At 42.1% G+C, this 19,404-nt stretch overlaps 1 protein-coding gene across 3 annotated transcripts in view; it reads right to left on the bottom strand.

Annotated features, from left to right (window-relative positions):
* Positions 1 to 8,848: 8,848 nt before the first annotated feature.
* The window catches only part of TRANK1 (tetratricopeptide repeat and ankyrin repeat containing 1), a 72,405-nt gene continuing 61,849 nt past the window's right edge, over positions 8,849 to 19,404 (bottom strand). For all 3 annotated transcript variants that reach the window (XM_089776564.1, XM_089776562.1, XM_089776563.1), the window contains 3 exons: positions 15,135 to 18,205; positions 11,646 to 11,750; positions 8,849 to 10,085 (listed from right to left, as the gene is read on the bottom strand). In XM_089776564.1, coding sequence (XP_089632690.1) covers positions 9,976 to 10,085; positions 11,646 to 11,750; positions 15,135 to 18,205 — 3,286 coding nt within the window. In that variant the 3' untranslated portion in view covers positions 8,849 to 9,975. The remainder of the gene's footprint in view (positions 10,086 to 11,645; positions 11,751 to 15,134; positions 18,206 to 19,404) is intronic.

Raw genomic sequence — 19,404 nt, 5'->3', positions numbered from 1 at the left:
GACAAGTCTGGCAGCTCCCAGGAGCCTGCCAGGGGCCGGAAAAGGCAGGCACCTGTCTGGTCCAGTGCAGAGATCAGGGACCTCATTGAGGTTTGGGGGGAAGCCTGCAACGTTCATGGTCTCCGCACTACATGGAGGAACGCGGCTGTCTACAGCCAGATGGCTGCCAGCCTGGCCACCAAAGGCCACATCCGAACCCAGGAGCAGGTTCGGATGAAAACCAAGGAGCTGCAGCAGGCGTATACCAAAGCCACGGGAGGCAGCTCCCAGGCAGGGGCAGACCTAGAGACCTGCCCCTATTTTGATGCCCTGGACTGCATCCTGGGGGCGGGACAGTCCATGCCCTCCAGCTGGTCATCGACCCTGGGGCAGAGGGCCCTGATCAGGGCACAGAAGAGGAGGGCCAGGAGCCGCAGGAGCCTGGAGAGAGCGTGTCGCGCAGTCAGGGCCTCCGAGCCGTCCCAGCGGACCTGTCGCTAGTGTTGTCCGAGGCCTGGGAGGCAACAACATGTGAGTGCCATCACTGTCACCTTATGCAGGGGCAGAAGGGGAGGGAGACCAGTTGGCTTTGGCTCACGCAGCAACCTGTGCATGTGCCGTGCCACCCCTGGGAACGTGGCCCCAGCTGGCTGCCACAAAGGGGCCTTGGCCTGTTACCCACACACGTGTATGTATGAAGGCACATGACATGCTCCTGACCCCGGGTTGGGACACAGCAGGATGCCCTCCCTCCACAAGCCCCCTCTACACAAAGGCAGGGGACATCTCTCCCTCCCTCCCCACACACTCACACCACATACAGCACAGGGGTATGGGTGCACTCCTGAGCCAGCTCACACTCCTGGGGATAGCAGGACATCCCGAACATGGCCTTTGTGCTAGCACATCGGCTCGGATGGCACCTGGGCACTCAGCAGGCTGACACACAACCAGGAGGAGTACCAACAGCAGCACCTGGGGATACTGCGAGGCCTGCACCACACCCTGGACTACTGGGTACACGAAGACCTGCAGCTCTGGTGGGAGAGTGTGCGGGAGCTGTTTGCCCAGGGCCATGCCATCTGTAACCACCTAAAGACCCTGGTGCAGAGAGTGTTGCCTCCTGCCGCTCCAGCCCCTGCTGCCTCCCCAGCTATCGCTCCCCCTCCCACTTCTTCCTCTCATTCCTTCCCCCCCCCCCCCCCCGTCCCTGCAGGGATGCCGAGGCCCCTACACCCACAGTGCTGGGAGACAGGTGGGCCAACAAGACCCCTAACCCTGAGCTTCTCCTCCCCCTTCCAGCTCCCTCCTCCCAGGTTTACCCCTCCCACCCTCTTGCCTCCCCTCTCCTGACTTCATTTCCCCCACACACCCCAGTTTTGTTCAATAAAGACAGTTTGTTTTCTTCAACACGTGTGTCTTTATTGTACATCAGGAAGCAGGGTTAGAGAGGGGTAAGTGGAAGGACATGAGGGTGGAATGAGGCACAAGCCCCCAGTGGGGCACACCAGGGATACTTTAGTCCTCCTCCAGGTGGAAGCTCTCCCGCAGGGCCTCCCAGATATGGACAGCCCGCCGATGGACCTCCCGGCTGGCAGCCATGTGGGGCTGCATGTACAGGCCAGCCAAGTGCTCGGCCTCTGCCATCCAGACTGGCAGGAAAGCCTCCGCCAAATTGTGCAGCACACAGCACGCCGCCGCCAAGTGTGGAATATTGCACTCGGAGAGGTCCAGGAAGGTGAGTAGGCATCTAAAACAGGCCTTCAGCCGGCCAAAGGCACCCTCCACCACAATGTGGGCCCTGCTCAACCTGGCATTAAATGCCTGTCAGGGAGGGTTGAGGTGTCTCATGTAGGGCTTTATGAGCCAGGGTTGTGGGGGATAGGCCGCATCCGCCACCAGGCACACAGGCATGTCTACGTCCCCAATCCTGACATGGTGGTTGGGGAAGAAAGTCTCTGCGTGCAGCCTCTAGCAAATGGAGGAGTTGCAGTAAACCCGCGCGTCGTGTGCTTTGCCGGACCAGCCCACATTGATGTCCACAAAGTGGCCCTGGTGGTCAGACACAGCCTTCAGGATGATGGCAAAGTATCCTTTGCTGTTGATATATAGGGAGGCCTGGTGTTCCGGGGCACAGATGGGGATGTGTATCCCATCGATAGCCGCAGTTGGGGAAGCCGAGGGCGCCAAACCCCTCGATCACCGTGTCCACATCGGCAAAGCAGAGTACTCCGCGGAGCAGCACTCTATTGATGGCCTTGACCACCTGCAGAGAGACACACAAAACCGAGAGTTACTGAGGTGTCAGAGCGCTCCTTCGCTGCCACTGCTCCATGCCCCCACTCCTAAGGAGCTACCCACCTATGCAATCCTGGCCACCACTGGCAGTCCTTAGTGTGGGCGGGACAGAACAAACCCTCCTGTGGAGGGGACTTGAACCACCTCCCCCCCTTTTCCCTAGGGCAGTCCATCCCCTCCTTTTACCCTCCCTCCTGGCACAATGGCTGGAGACTGCCATGCCTGCATGAGCACTGCTCCGATGGTGGATCTCCCTACACCAAACTGGTTCCCTGCGGATCGGTAGCTATCCGGCGTGGAGAGCTTCCAGAGGGCGATGGCCACATACTTCTGGAGGGGAATGGCAAGCGTGTCCCTTCATTGCAGAGCAGGGGCGAGCAGAGCTCCATGAAGGCATCTTTCTTCATCCTAAATTTCTGTGTCTGTTGTTGGTCTCCCCAGTGCTCCAGGATGATGTGGTCCCACCAGTCGGTGCTGGTGTTCAGACACCAGATGCGGTGGGGCACGCTGGCATCCAGGAGCTGCAACTGTTTCTCCACAAACTCCAGGAGGGTCCAGATGATAGCCTGGGGATGGGCTGCAGCAGATGCTGCGAGGCAGCCTCCAGAAAGTGCTGCCAGGCTTGCAGCAACACATCCAAAAGAAGCACCAGAGTGCCCAGAGGCAGCTCCGGCTCCATGGTGCAGAGTGCTGTGGTGTCCCAAGTAAAGGCAACCAGAGCACGCAGAAAAAGAAAAATGCTTTGCTGTCCCTAAGTGAGGTAGGCAAGCAAGCAGGGAAACCTGAGAACCGGCTCTTCCGGAGGGGGGTCCCTTTAAGCTCAGGCCTCAAAGTAACTCCTGACCTGATGCCCTGCTGGAACTGGTTTCAGCTGGCCTTAAATGCGATTCAGCGTCCAATCAGTGTGGACGTGCTATTTCGAAATAGCAAAACGCTATTTCGAAATGTATTTTGTGTGTAGATGCGTTATTTTGAAATATCTTATTTTGAAATATCTTATTTTGAAATAACTATTTCGAAATTAGATATTTTGAAATAATGCTATAGTGTAGACATACCCTAACAGAAGCAGTTAAATGTTTTGTCTTTGCATGGTAAACATAATACAAGACAATATAACTCTGCAGCTAACATACCATACTGATTTAAGCATAAATTCGTTACTTTTCATTTGTTTGGTACCAATCATCCTGAAATTTCAACATTTTCATAAAAATTGAGTTATACCCAGAGCTTGACAATCTATTGAATCTACTCACCTGGGGTGAGTAGATTTCAGCCCGGCGCCCCGTTTACCAGCGGCACACGCATGTGCAATGCGGCTCTTGCACATGCGCAGTGTGGGGCTGGCGAGTGGCTATTGCAGAATTGCTATTTTAGGATACTTCTGGTATCCCGAAATAGCCCTGCTGTCTAGATGTAGCCAGAATTAGTAGACATGGATTTTATTCCTGGCTTCACCGTAACTAGTGGGAGAGTAGATTCTCCTCTTCCTATCTGAGGTTATGTCTACACTGCAGAGCTTTTCCGGGATTCCAGAGTGACTGAAAGGTTACATCTTTTTCTTTACTTATGAATTCGCTTCTGCTTTATTCCCTCAGTTCTTTTTGCAGGCTTCCTTCCAAGGGATTCTGATAGGTACTTAGACTGGATCTTTCTGAAATATCACCCAGGAATGCATCCACTTTTTCGGAACCGTTTTCAAAAAAGCAGACGTGTTCCTTCGGCATCCCTGTATTCCTCTCAGTCAGAGGAATAAGGGATGTTCTGAAAGAGGAGTTTTTTCTGAAATTTAATTGCAGTTTGCAATTTGCATATCTTTTCCCCCACAGTGTAGACATAGCCTGATACACTGGCTTTCTTGTATGTTTAGTGTCTAAATTCTTTAGGACAGTACGTGGTTGGATGGGTACCTGACACTTACTGGGCCTTCTAGGCACTATTATATTTATATTTATGTTAAATGATTACTAAAACTGACAAAGTGAATCAAGAACAAAACTCCCCCTCTGAAATCCTGTTGCCTAGACCTCAGCTTTAACCACATGACCACTATCACACCCACATAAAAGCATAGAAATGTGTTGTCTAATAACATTTAGAAGGCAATTTCAGAGATCTCTTAATGTTTTTTTTTTCAGTATCACGCACTATTCAAAGTAAAAAAAAAAAAAAAAAAAGATTTTGATTTATGACCTTTATGTTGCCTGCAGCATAGAACAGAATCTTGCAGAAGTGTTACCCAGCGGTCAAAACAGTCACGTTATGTGTGTGCATTTCAGATGGAGGGTTTTTCTTCTCAGATCTCTCCCTCTCTATTTTCAGGAAAGCAGCCAAAGTTTAAATGGCTTGATACTTTGTGTGAACAACCACATGCCATCTCAATCTGACTTGGACATTGAAAAATATATCTAGCATTGACTTTCAGAAAAAGATCCCTCCTAGGACAAGAGAAGGTTATAATGACCAATTTGTGAAAAAGAAATGCTGAGCTGAGTATCCATGTCACACGTTCAGGAGAAATGCATTTATCAATGTTAAAAAGAATATATTAATTTACTTTTTGAAGGTTTAATAGAAAGCTGGTCATTGACACTAATGAAACCTTTTCTTGTGTAACAGTCTTGGGGCTAATCCAGTTCCTTCTAATCTTAGTTCCTTTTATAGTTTGTACACTAATTTACCAGAACTGGTTTAGAGGCAGATCTAAGCCTGATCTCAGCTATGTCGCTCAACCATGTAGAAAATCCACTCTCCTGAATGATAAAGTAAAGCAGACCTATCCTTTCAGCGTAGACAAGAGAATGATGGAAGAATTTACCACTTCTTGGGGAAATGGATTACTGACACCAACAGATGAACCTCTTGGCATAAGCAGTGTCTTCACAGCCATATGGCAGTGGTGTAGCTGTAGTGTTCAAGACAGGAAAGGCCTTAATTAACTCAGTGCAACTGTGTGTGTGGATATTCTTAAATCAATTTAAGGGGATCTAAACATGATTTAGCTTACAGTGATCACAAACCAAACTAGGAGGGATGATGAATCACCACTTCTAGCACATCTCCATATGTACCTAGCTGGAACTTGTCTGGAGAAAGAATCGAACTAGCAGATCAAATTTGAGGATTATCACAAATCTCGACCAACTGGTCAAATAGGTTCCAGAGGATGATTTTCTAGTTACAGGTCCAGCTCTTATGGTCCTCTAGCTAAATGTTGAGGGGTTGTCTGCCACCAAGCAGGAATTTATTAGCTTGTGTGTGTGATATGAGGTGCAGAAGATCTACTAGTGTCAGACAGTAATTTATTTTGCAAAATCCAAGTGCAGATATGTAGATCCTTACAGTAAGACTAAAGCGGCAGATTACAACATCAGGTTTCAGCTACAGAGTGTCTCTTCCTGAAAGCTTTGTAGTGAAGAAAACTGTGCTTCAATATTGCTTTTGAACAAGTAACATCAAAGATTTACTAGCAGGGGTGAAGATTTACTTTATTGTTGTTTCCTCCTACCGACATTTTCAGTGAAGGTAAGCTGCATAAAAACAAAACAAAACAAAAAAACCCCACCACACACCCTTCTTTTCACCCTGCTGATAATGCAATCAGTATTACGATATAGGCTTTTGTTGGATACAATCTGCTTTCCTGAGTGTGGCTAACTGAAGCAGTCATCTTTTATATGGAGAATTAGATATTTGAAAGAGAAATCTTAAGAGGTCCATTACCACCTCTCCCTGTGACTGAACAAGCCATTTAACTTCTTGGGGCCTCAGTTTCCCCATCATAATATGGACACGATACTTCTTGATAAAAATGAAAAAGCACGGAATAGAATTACTCAGACTTAAAATTAAGCACATGCTTTAACATTAAGCTAGCTTGGGGTCTATAAAAGCAAATTAGTAATATTTTTTAACAGAATCTGGGCTTGTCCACATGGAGACTTCATGTGCAGCAAGCCAAGGTAAGAACACAGAGCACTTTAGGAGTCTGTGTACATCCCGCTACCATGCAATGGAAGTTTCATAGTGTGCTTTGATACCCTGCTGTTTGAAACTGCAGTAGCAGGGTCCACATGGAAACATTGTCTGGAAGATTTACACTCCAGCTTGCTTGCATGAAGCAACTATACAATTTTTACTTGTGGGAGTGAAGAATGAGGAGTGTGTTAGAAGATAGTGTGAAGGCCATCACTGGTCCAGATGTTCTAGGCAGAAGCCAAAGGCAGACATAAAGGTGCCAGGAGATTACTGTATTCCTCTGTTGAGATGTGGATCAAGGGCAGATTGGCGACTCTAAAAGTTAAGACAAGCACATATCAATTGGGACACGATAGCTGTGACAGAACTTAAAAAAAAAGAACTCGCCAACAGCAATTGATTACAAAATGACGGTGTGAAACTTACTGATCCCAAGGAAGGAAAATGACTGTAAAAAAGGGGGGCTGCTTTGCCATGGGGGATTTGATAGAGTACCAGTCCTCTCTTGCACTCAGCCTAACTAGCCATGAAGGTGATGCAGGCAACAGACTGGTGACACTAACATCAACAATATAGGTGTGTGCATGATGTGTTACTTCATATTCTCAATAAACATAGGTTATTGCCTTTTCCCCTAAAAAGATTTCATGTGCTTCTAATAAGCCTAACAGTTGCACAGCTGTGAGCACTGATTCTCAGTCACCAAAGAGGATAGCCCAGACCCTGAGATGCAGACACATTACACCAAACCAAATAAACGCAAGAGATTTGAATGTATTGTAACTTCAGTGCATTGATCAAACATTTGATAGTGTTAATGAGCAGAGGGATTTTTATTCAAAGAGGATATTAAGGGGGTAAGGGGAATTGATGCACACCAAAAATAGAGGCTCAAGCCGAGCATTGGGATTTGATTTACTTGTCTCGATTTGAGTAGAGCTGAACCAGATGAATTTGGACAGAGACAGTGTGTGTATGTACACGAGAAGAGGGTGTTGAATTTTGATGTGAAGTCCAGAGACTTTAGGGAGGTGTTTCAATTACGCTCACTGTTGAGAATGGATCCGAGTTCCTGGACAGAACCTAATCTGGAGCCTGACTTTTGGTTTCTATGAATTTGATTGCATTTATCTGCAGTTTTATGTGCAGTGATGTATCCACATAAGGAAGGAGAAGTCTCTGCACAAAGAAGTGTACCATGGATGAAGGCCTAGATTTGGCTTTGAAGTCTGTTTATTGCTAGAGTTGTTCAATTTTTTGATCTGTTATCGTAATTTCATGTTTTTAATACTTTCAATGGGAAGACACACCTGAATGGCTGACTTTTTCATTGACACGAAGACCACTACATATGTAATAAAACTATTGAAGTAAAGGGCTTTTCAAATGCAAAATGTAATTAAAATACAAAACCTGTCTGGCTAACAAAGTCAAGAATTTAAACAGTTGGAGTGACCTTGGAGTAGGGTCAGCATGACCCTCCAGTATATTAATAGTTTACAATTAACAACAAAAAACTAATTCTTAAAATAGATAGTAAAAAAAAAAAAAAACTGTCTGAAATTTCAACATGCAAGGAAGTGGAAAATAGCCAAGAAAGTTACTGATAATCTTACTTTTCTTATTGACTCAAATTAAACACAGCATTTAAACACAGCACTGTATTATAGAAACACTGCAAATCCTATGTAAACATTCCTATCTGTTTGGCAGGGACAGGAGAACTAAGAAAACAAAAACATTCTTAAGGGCACTAGCTGTGCATTTGCACTAACCAGATTTACAGCCCTGAAAGCTAAAGAAAGAGTACAGAGTATGGGCTACGACAAACAGGTTTTTTTTCCCCAATTCTATTGCTGAGGTCTCCTCACCCCAGTGAATAGAACAGTTTTCATGACCATTCCCAAAATGCCAACTGTGAGGTGGACACCATCTTGGGGAAAGCCCCCCCAAATAAGACTAATCCTCTCATTTCATAGACCACATTTACAATGCCATTGGAGAATAATTTTTTCTTCCTGTGATGGATGGGACAGTTGATATTTGATGAATGGCTATTATTGCTGCCCATATTGCACAGGTCCACCTTGATGTTTTGCTTTTATCAGTGCAATGCATCCAAATTCCAAGGCAATGAGCCTAGGAGACCAGCAGAAAATTTCTTTGGTAAATACTAGGACAGACAATGGAGAAAGAGAAGGACAATTGGGCCCCGGAGAACAGCAGCTACACCCCTCCCAAAAAAAGCAAATATCTATGTAAACAAAGTGAAATGAGTGGGCTTTTGTGAACATGAAGTCTCAGGACCCCAAATTTCTCGATAGGTCTGGTAACTATTAAAACAATTTGATATGTGAAAACAAAATAGCAATCTTTTAAAAACGTAGCATCTCAGCCACTTAGTAAAACACTCATTAAAAATTAAAAAAAAAAGTCCTAAGAATATATAATGGAGATCTGAACATTCAAAGTGCTGTGGTTGTGAGTACATATTCAGTACTTGGGACCAAATCTCACAGCTCTTTTGCATGTGAGCACCCCTAAACAGCCCTTGCACAGTAATCTAAAAAAATGAGACCACACCAGGCTATAATATTAACCTTGTTGGCTTTATAAAATGTTAATCTACACAGCAAGATTTTTTTTTGGCAAGTTGAACCTACAAAACAAATAAAAAGTATAAACAGTCTGTCTAACTTTAAGGAAATATATTCTTTGATATGTACAGAGCATAATCACACCGAGAACAATTAGAAAAAGAGACTTCTTGTCTAGATCTACTTGAGATGTACACAGTGGTAATAATACACAAACATTAATGCATTTATAAAGCTTTGTATTCACCATTCCTGTCACTGGAATTAATAGAGGAGATACTGTGAGTACCCCCAAGGAGATTTAAGTTGCTCCAAACATAGGATTGCTCAGTAGCTGGCTAGTTCGTACTGGCTATTTGAAACCATGCCCCCCAGGGACAAGCTGTATTGACAGTCCAAAAAGTATTAAAATCCTCCAGAAGAAGAAAAAATAAAATCTTTCTCCCCATGAGTGTTCCAGCTCAGCAGGATGGTAGAGATGAAAATTAAAAGCAGGAAAAGGAATGTGTTGGGAAACACCCCTGAGTGGAGGCAGAAAAGTGCTAATCTTTCCACTGGGCTCAGTTCAAATTAGTAAAGCCAAGTCTACGCTAGCACTTTTCTCGGTAGAACTTATGTTGCTCAGGAATATGGAATATATACCCCCTCAGAGCAGTGCAAGTTATGCTGACAGAAAAGTGTGGACAGCGGTATGTTGGTGGGAGATGCCTCCAACCAACATAGCTACTGCCGCTCATTGGAGGCGGTTTAGTTATGCTGACAGGACAGCTCTCTCCAGTTGGTATAGAGCCGCTGTAAGCTCACTAGTGTAGACATGGCCTAACTGACATGCTGGCGTTTGTCACATCTGAGTTCCCCACTTGGTTCTGCGTCAAGTTTGTCCTGTCACAATTTTTAAAATACATATATTTATAAAATAATTACAAGCAGGTAGATAATTGTTCCCCTACAATAAATGATTAAAAACAATTAATAGTAAAAATCTTTGCTGGTATTGTTTCCATATCCTCCCCATTGCTGACCCTATCCCATTATGTTTTTTTCTTTTGAAACTTAACAATTTTATTCCTAAATTACTGTGGCACAGGGTAGGGTAGCCATCTGCATATTTTCCAAATTATTATTTTCTGCGTTTTCCTTTTTTTCTTGAAGACTTTTTAGGGATTAACTCTTCAAAAGCTGCCAATTCATCCTCTCCTTCATTTTCAAAGTCTTTATCATCGGCAAAACCTATGTAAAGAACAACAAGTTACAGAAAAAGGGTATAAAGGGTATAAGATTGATATTTTCTTTTCCTAAAGGCATAACTCTTCCCCCCCCCCAAAAAAGACTTATACCCCACACGCCTTTTCTTATTTGGGCCCCAGTTCAAAAATGTACTCAAGCAGAGTGTGGTACCAAACTTGAACAATGTGCTTAAGACCAACTGACTTCAATAATGCTGAAGTGCTTTGCAGAATAAGGACAAATTGATGATGAACTAGAGTTTTAGGTGGTAAAAAAAATGCAACCAAATAAACAAAAATCAAGTTTAATGAAATACCACTACTAAAGCAAAATATGGAGGGGAAGAAGGAAGTCAAAGTGTCTCTGAAATCAATAGTTTCTCAGGATGTTCCTCTTGAATATTTACATTTTTATAGCAAATTAAGAATAAAAACACCTTAACTGGAGTGTTAAAATAATTACTTTTCTTAAGTAGACCCGTTAGCTTTAACCAATGAACCTGTCACAAGTAATTTCTTTGTACTAACATTTCAGTCTCTCTGTGACTTGAAAGTACCTCTTGCATTGAAGACTTAAAATTAACAAGTTTTCAGCAAAAGTTATTATTCATTATTTCTTTTTAATAAAGTGATTTTCTTTTATTAAATTTTGATCCGAACAAAAGAGCAAGCCTTAATGGCTAAATGTGCATGGTCAAAGTTTTTATTTCTCTCTTGGATTGCTCCTGCAAAATGTTTGACAGACACTCAGGACCCAATTTTACAACTGTTGGGCATCCGTAAGCATTTCGCCAGTGACTTTAATGCTGTTTGTAGAGCTAAAAGCTCGCTCACACACTATGTTTTTAACTATCTTTCTTTGTACTGAGAGAGGATAATGTGGTACATTATTGTGATCAAAATCACTTGTCTTTAAAACCACAGTTTTAGATTAGAAAAAACACAACATGCAATAAGCTTTTTTATTGGATATTGTGTCCTCTCTCAATTATTATGGTCCTAATCAAACACTTAAATGCATGCTTCATGTTAAGCACCAAATACACCCAAGGAAGTTACTAGAAACACTTCCACACTTAACGTTAATCTTATGCTTAAATATTGTGATGGGTTAAGATACACACACAACATTTTAGAGAAAAAATATTTTACATGTAGGGATCTTTTTGTTTTCCTTTGACTTATCTTTCTTTTGCCTGTATCCAGATGAAAAGAGAATATGTTAAAAAAATTAAAAAGGTCACTTCTATTAAAAACCACTGGTCTAAAAACTTTGGGATACCAGACAAAAATGAACTGATGCTGTAAAGTTCTGAGAAATCAGTTCCTTAGTTTTTGGTGGAAAAGGTTTTATTTCCCTTCCCTTTTCCAAGTTATTTGCCTATTCTGTACAACACACTTGACTCTCAGCTATCTGCATATACAGCCGCCTCGGTCCTCTTTGGCTTTGCAATAATGGTAGACCTCAAAGAAACCCTATATGTTGCATATCTCACCATACAAATTAAAATATTACCATATAATTTCTGTGGATTAGAAAGACTTGCACAATTTGATGACATACCTTCTTCCTCCTTTACCATATGTGACTCAGTGTTCTTCAGCCACTTACGAGCATTATCAAGATTATCGGATAAACTATTTACAGGCTTGGCCATTATTTCTTCAGCTGAAAGAGATAATAACTGTTAAACATACTAAGATAATAAGCATAATCGGAGGACTGGAGAGGGACTTAGCAAGACAGCCACACTAAAGAAAAGGTGTCACAGAGCAAAGCTGCACTGAAAACTCTAGGAAGGATTTTGCCTGCATCAACAAGAATTTCTGGGGGCTTCCAGATGTACATGCTGCATGAGAGATACCATCATGTCAGAGGATATAGCATGCACTCTTCTCTGAATCAAACAACTCTGCTGGACAGAGGCAGATGGGGGAGGGGTGGGTCACAGACACCAGATCCCTTTCAAAAATGCCATGCACTGAGCTTGAACTCCCCACCAACATAATGGCTAGTTCTGTGCAGGGCACAAGAGAAGATTTCTTGAATACACTCCTCAATCACCTAAAACTCTAGGCTCAGTATAGTGCAGATGTATTGTTGTATTTTTTGAATGAACTGTAACATTACAGACTTAACAAAAACATTTTAAAAGAAGACAAAAAACAACACAAAACAAAAGCTTCAGAAGCAAATTATAAACTTGTAAGTACAGTTTCTTCCAGGATGGAAAAACAAAGACAGCAAGCACTGAGATACTGAAGCTAAATCTACCATTAACAATTAAGTATGCAAATAATTAGCAGCATCATAATAATCTGAATGTTTAGGAACAAAAGTACTTTAGTTGGCAGATAACTTTAGACAAATAAAGGATAGGTTTGGCATATGTTCCCAAAAGCTGTGTTGATTTCAGTGGAGGTGACTTACACTAGCTGATGATGTGGCCTTCTGACTATTTAATTATGTTAAAACAGAAGTCATAATATGTTGGGGTCCACTAACCAACCAAGACTTTTGTACTTGAAATAAAGGACTCCCAAATTAAAGTGAAATCTTCAGCTTCCCTCTGGTTCTGTCTAATGCTTTCCTGCAAGGGAAAAATTCTTTGACATCTGTCAGCCAAAATCCGCAGCAGTGAGAGATGTTTGTATTTCCAATGCATAAGCAATTCATCTTTGCGCTATTGGGAAGACTGTGTATATTACGTTTAATATTTAGTAAATATAAAAAATACCCTTGAAACAGTGAACAATTTGTTCTAAATTAAAAGTCGGCAACTTGAGGCAAGCTGACGTGTATAATAAATTGACTTTATACACTTTACATCTTTGTCTGTATATAGAAATAAGGGATATAAAAAAACCTAGTAAATCAGATAACTGGTTAAACATTAGGTTAATCTAAACCGACTGAGTGGGATCTAGAGATGTGAAGGACTAGTTGAATATCTGATAAGCAAATGCTTATTGGATAGCCTGTCGACTAATCGCTCCTCCCCCCTTGCTGCTTCTATCAGAAAGAAGCAGGGGGAGAGTGGAGGAGAAAAGGGTACTTCAAAGCAGCAGCACCTCCTGGAGCTTGAGGCCAGACCCTGGGCTCCATGTGGCGCTGCCACTTTGAAATGCTGTGTGCCAGCTGGGGTGTCCTTAGGCTGCATGCAGTGTTTCAAATGGCAGCACCACACGGAGCCCGGGATCCGCTGGGGTCTCCCCTGCTGACCCTATGTTCCATGCAGCACTACCACTTTGAAGCACTGCGTGCAGCCTGACGCCACTGCATTTCAAAGTGGCAGTGCTGCGTAGAGCCCAGGGTCAGTGGGGAAGTCCCCAGCTGACCCTGGGCTCCACACAGCTCTTTCACCTTTGAAGTGCAGTAACAGCCCTAGGACTATGGCTACATTTCAAAGGTGAAGGTGCCTTATCGACTAATCAAATAGTCAATGCAAATTGTAGAACATTTCCCTAGGAGGGGTAACATAATACTTATATAAAACACTGATGAACAAAGGCTTATGACACAGCCTTGCCAAATTCTATTCACCATAGCAAATAGGGAGGGTTTTTTTGGATGGGTGAGTGTAATTATCAATCACCTTAGGTAAGTGGATATTATAAAATGGTAGATGAACTGTCATGACACTTTTAAAGGGTAGTCTAAAGTTAATGGCAGCATTTGGTGTAGGTGCTAGCTTTTCCTAGGAGTAGTTAGCTCATTGTATTCTGTTCCTAGATCATCCACTCACTTTTTACAAATTTTTTTTTTCCTTGCCAGGTCGAAACACCAAATACATATGAAACAAAAAAGGAACAACTGTTGATACAAATGTTAAGATACGTAAATTAATTCAACTCCTGTTTGGCCACGGTTAGCATTATTTTTTTTTGCCTTGTCCACACAGAGGATCTTTAGTAATGCTCCTACCACTGGGTCCAGCACCAGTTTAGCGGCATCAATGCTAGCCATGTTGAGGGTGCAAGCGTAGACTAAGGCCAGGATTTTACTAAATCCAGAAAGTTGCCTTAAGGTACGCAACTCCAGCTATGTAAATAACATAACTGGAATTGATGGATGCTACACTGAGCTTGGCACCACCTCCACAGCGGGAGGTCCATGGGAGCAAATGTGCTCATCTACTTCCCTTACTCCTCACAAATTGAAGAGTACTGGTGCTGGCGGGCGGTGCCCTCAGCATTCGATTTAGTGGGTCTTTACTAGACGCACTAAATCGAATGCTAGAAGAGTGAACGCCAACGTGGTAACTATAGATATGGTCTAACTGGCAGATGTTCTTACCCAATGCACAGTATAATCTGAACATTACCCTTACATCAGTGCTCCCATCTTGCTAGCACTAGGGGAGCTGAAGAATTCCTAAAACTTCTCAACGAGAAGTCCTGTAGCACCTTTTAGACTAACAGATTTATTAGAGCATAAGCATTCATGGGCAAAGACCCACTTCATCAGATGCATAGCAAAAGCTTATGCTCCAATAAATCTGTTTGTCTATAAGATGCCACAGGACTTCTCGCTGCTTATGCAGATTCAGACTAACATGGCTACCTCTCTGATACTTAAAACTTCTCAGTGTAGACATAACACCTGAGAGGTGTTTCCAGGAGTTCACTTCAGGCTAGTTAGAAAACGACACAGAAGTATGACAGTAGCACCTGACGCTCTATCTAAAATAGAAAAAAAAGACTAATAAAAGAGCTGAACGTGAGACCCTATTAGGCTGCTCATTTTTAAATATTTTTCTGTGTGTGTTTAATACAAAATTGAAACAAATAAAATATGATCATTAACAGCATCCTTAATTTTAATGCATTTTTGTGTGTCAAAAGCGGAGGCACAGAAATCAAGGCTTACATTATTACAGCTGCACAAAAGTACTCACAGACACTCCCACATTTATCCTTCATTGCTGAAGAACACATTTTCCTCAGTGACATGTCACATTATGCAAGTGATGGAGGAACCTAAAATACAAGACCATACAACCTACAAGCAACGATGAGATGGCATCACATGCAACATAACAAAAAGTCTTACCATCAGCCCAAGCCTTTCTCTTATAGACATCCTCTACTATATCAGAAATCTTCTTAATGTTCTCTTGAATTTTTTTTTGTACCACATTGGAATGTTCTTTAAATATCAAGTGACTTTTGATCCAAGCATTTTGTTCAATTGTGTCCACTATATCTAACCCTTCATGTATTTTTGGATCCACAACTTTTTTAAAAAATTCAAAATAATTCTGGTAGGCAGTGTATTTATTTCTATGCTCATCCAGGTTTTTGTGCTTTACATAAGTCTCATTCGCCACCACGGTTTCTCTCCTTTCCATACTCTCCTTTTCTCCCTGATCAGTCTCTGTTGGGGTCATGGCTTCAGAAGCTTCTCTCTCAAAGTCTTCTGTGTGGATAAAGTAGTTTTCAGGACCCTGAATAAATTTGACTCCACAGAGGTCACATTGTGTTTGGTCAATATCAGCTTTTTTAAAGATTCCGGATACCAATTCTTTCATTTCCATCCCAATGGGATCTCTTCGAGAACATGAGTTCCTCTTCCATATTATACAACAATAGGCTAAAAGAAACAAACGCCGCAATTTCTGCTTAGCATGAGCTTTCTGCTGCTGTTTCTGCTGCTTCATGGATGCTATAGCTGTTAGAGGATCCTCTCTCTCTTCCACGTAGAAATCCATTTCACGTTCCATTTCTGGCTCCTCAAAATATTCCAAAGGTTCCAAATAGGACTCAAATCGGTCTAGGTTTACTTGCTCATAAAAGATGCCCCGTATACTTGCTCCTTTGGTATACATCGTTTCCCACTTCCAATGGCAGTCAACTAAGTACTCCTCATCCCGTTCAATCAGTAGCTCCTGCAGGCCTTCTGCTATTTTTCTTACATTTACAGCCTCGTTCACTCGTTCCACAATCTTAACCAGTCTCTCAGGCACTTTAGATGGACACTCTTTTTTCATATTTATCAACTTTGCCTTGATTTCAGGGAAGTGTTCATGCAGAAGGGATTTACATCTAGGTCGAAGCACCTGGTCAGCATTCACTATCATTACTAAGCACAGCACCACTGCACGCTCTGCTTCCCCTGAAGTAATGAAATCAGGGTCCTCAAAAGTATCAAGAAGAACATTGAAATTTCTGTTTTTAGCGCCGCACAAGACTTCTGCAACATAAAGGAGATGAAATTTGAACACCTTTATAGCCTCATTTGTGTCCTTCGATTTATACTCTTGTATAATGGAAAACGTATCTCTAACCTCTTTGTTCTGGCTTTTCCTGAACAAAAACTCCCAGTAATGAAAAAGAGCGATGTAACTTTTTGGAAGACACAGAGTAATGTTCTTGCAGAGGCGCATCAGGACAGCACAACAGAGAATATACTGGAATTCCAGCAACATCACTGTATTACCTATGCTAGGAATCAGAGGTTCAATGCATTTCTTCACAAGCACATTCATAAAACGGAAAAACATCCTTTTACAGTCTTCTGGGTTTCTGTAAACATAAAGGCAGTCTAGTGAATTTTCAAGAAGTCGAATGAAACACAAATGTGTGTTTTCGGCATTTTCAGAATTCTTGTGAGGTATCAACATGCCATATCTGCCATCTAGGCCTTTGTGTCTTCCTCCTCTGCCTCTTTCACTCTTTTCATACTTTTTAGTTTCTGATAACTTTAGTTCTTTGTTATAATCGTCTTCCTCCTTAGCAAGAAGCTTCTCAAATTCTTCAGGGTAACTGGAAGACAAGATGAAAACTTGCATTGCCCTGAGCCACAAGTCGGTTGATTCTCTTCTGTTGATGGCATTTTCACTTTTAAACTGAAATATGATGTACTCCTTCAACACCGTCCTGCAGGGCTTAGAAAACCGATAAATAAGTCCCAAGATATCTTTGCATGCCTTCGGGTTTTCGGACATCACTCTCAGATGGAAATGTTTAGGGAATACGAAATCTAGTAGGGATTTGCATAATGTGTACTTATCTGCAGTCAAAATTTCATCAATGTCCTTAAATTCATACAACAGCTCTTTAGGGAATACTCTTTTGGCCTCTAACAACAGTCCATTAATTGCAGCCAGATGCACTTTAGACTGAAGTATAGATTTTGCCTCATGACGTAACAAAGGTCTATGGAAGTCTTTACAAGCCTGATCCTCACACTTCAAGCCTACAATGAATTTCATACATATGTCAGGGTAACTTTGCTCAAGTATACTGCATGTAATTGAACACAGCCTGCTTAGGAAGTGCTTATTCAGTGCAGACTTCACCTCTTCCATGCCTACAGAGAAGTGATCTTTAGTTTTCTTCTCTTTTAGACTAGGATTATCTGGCAAGAATTGAAGAATACGTCCAGCTTCATTTTGGGACACCTGGCAAACACTGCTACCGTCTGTTCGCAAAATCCCAAAATATTCAAAACATGACCTGACCATTTCTTTCTCAGCATTGGTGGTTGCTTTTTGGAGAGCTCTGACCAGCTTCAGAAGGGCCTCTATGCCGCAAGGTGCCAGAAAAAAAATGTCCTGGCATTGTGGCTCACAGCGGGTTGATTCAAAGAGAGCTTCCACCACACCAGCAAAATGATTCAAAGGTGAGAACTTATAGAAGGCCTCTTCAAGCTTTTTAAAGTCTTTATTCAGAACTCCCTGAAGAAAAATTGCCTCAGCAATGCAGGATTTTTGATTTGTTTGCTTACAAAGCTCTAAGGCTTCTTCCAGGATGGTGTCCCTGTCTTCCAATTCTGAATAGCCAGATAAGCTAAAACGGACTGCAGCAAGCAGACATGATGCTCGAAATTCCTTTTTGGCAGTGAGCTTGGCTGCCTCCAACACAAACCCATGCTGTTTCATCAGCTTAGCAGCCTCTTCTTCTCGGCCCTCCCTCTTCAACAGGTCTGCTGCTTGGGCCAAGCATTTACGTGATTTTAAGAACACAAGCTGGTCCTCGGTGTCAAGATTGGAGAGGGCCGCCATCATTTCCTTGGTTTTGTTTTCACGCAAGTACTTTGCAGCTGCCTCCAAATAAAACTGATTGGCAGAGTATGAGAGTTTGGAAACCGGTTGCCTTTTCATCCTTAGTATCTTTTCATATCTGGAATAAAAATACATCAGCGTCATCTTATTATCCTATATAAAATAAAACAGATACAATAGAGCATTTTTTTTTAAAGATTACACAATGTTGAATATTGTCTATGCCAGTCAGGTCCTCTCAAAACACACTTTAAATGTTGTACATAATGATGGAGAAGTCTCTGAGATATGGAAAAAAAAAATCACAACACTTTAAAAGATCCACAAAATGTTTCATCATCATTTAAAACTGCCTGAAATACAATGACTAAAATTTTAATTGAGAGTCAGATTAGAAACTCAGAACATCAGTGGGTCTTCCTAAATATTGCTTTAAAAATGATGAAATTAGATTAAAGTCATTCAAAACACGAGTGTATGAACTCTTAAGATACATAGGATAATTTTGAATCTGTTACATGAACAGTCAGAATTGTGGGACTAAGGGTGTGTCTAGACTACCTAGTTTTGTCGACAAAAGTGGACTTTTGTCGACAAAACTATACCAGCATCTACACTACTGCTGAGTTCTGTCGACATAACGTCGACAGAACTCAGCAGTTTTGTCGACGCTGGTATACCTCATTTTACGAGGCATAACACCTTCTGTCGACAGAACTCTGTTGACAGAAGGTGTTATTGCCTGTAACACTGCGTCCAGACTACGGAGTTCTGTCGACAAAGCAGCTTGCTTTGTCGACAGAACTCAATGTGTCTGGACACTATCTGTCGACAAAACTTCCGTCGACAAAACGCGGTAGTCTAGACGTACCCTAAGACCCAGACCATATCAAATATTTTTCAGAATTCAAACTTGGTAACTATAGACAAAAGCTTACACTGATCATTTTATGATTAACAGAATAAAGATGTGTCATAGTATGGTAGATAAATCCCTCTCCCATTTGTTGCTTCTAAGTGGCAGATTAAGGTACCTTTTTTAACATTAGCTCTGACATTCAACTAATGGCTAATTACAGTTATATAATGTCAGTAATTAGTAAACTTGTTCCACAGCAAAACTTCAACCTCGCAAAAGTCTTCTCGCCCACTCACCTAGGGCAAAGTAATGTTTTTTGACAGGTAAGTAAATCATCATTGTCTTTTCATTATCTTTTTTTTGCATGGTAAGAGTGAAGGAACTGATTTTGTGCCTGGAACAGTAAAATCGCGTGGATGATTTCGCAAGGCTCATTTAAAACAAAGCAAAAATAATAT

This window comes from Pelodiscus sinensis, chromosome 2 (genome assembly GCF_052426305.1).
Source record: "Pelodiscus sinensis isolate ZL-2025 chromosome 2, ASM5242630v1, whole genome shotgun sequence".
In the NCBI taxonomy this organism is placed as follows: Eukaryota; Metazoa; Chordata; order Testudines; family Trionychidae; genus Pelodiscus; species Pelodiscus sinensis.
The sequence above is the reverse complement of the archived record's forward strand: the minus strand, read 5'-3'. Positions and strand labels throughout refer to the sequence as shown.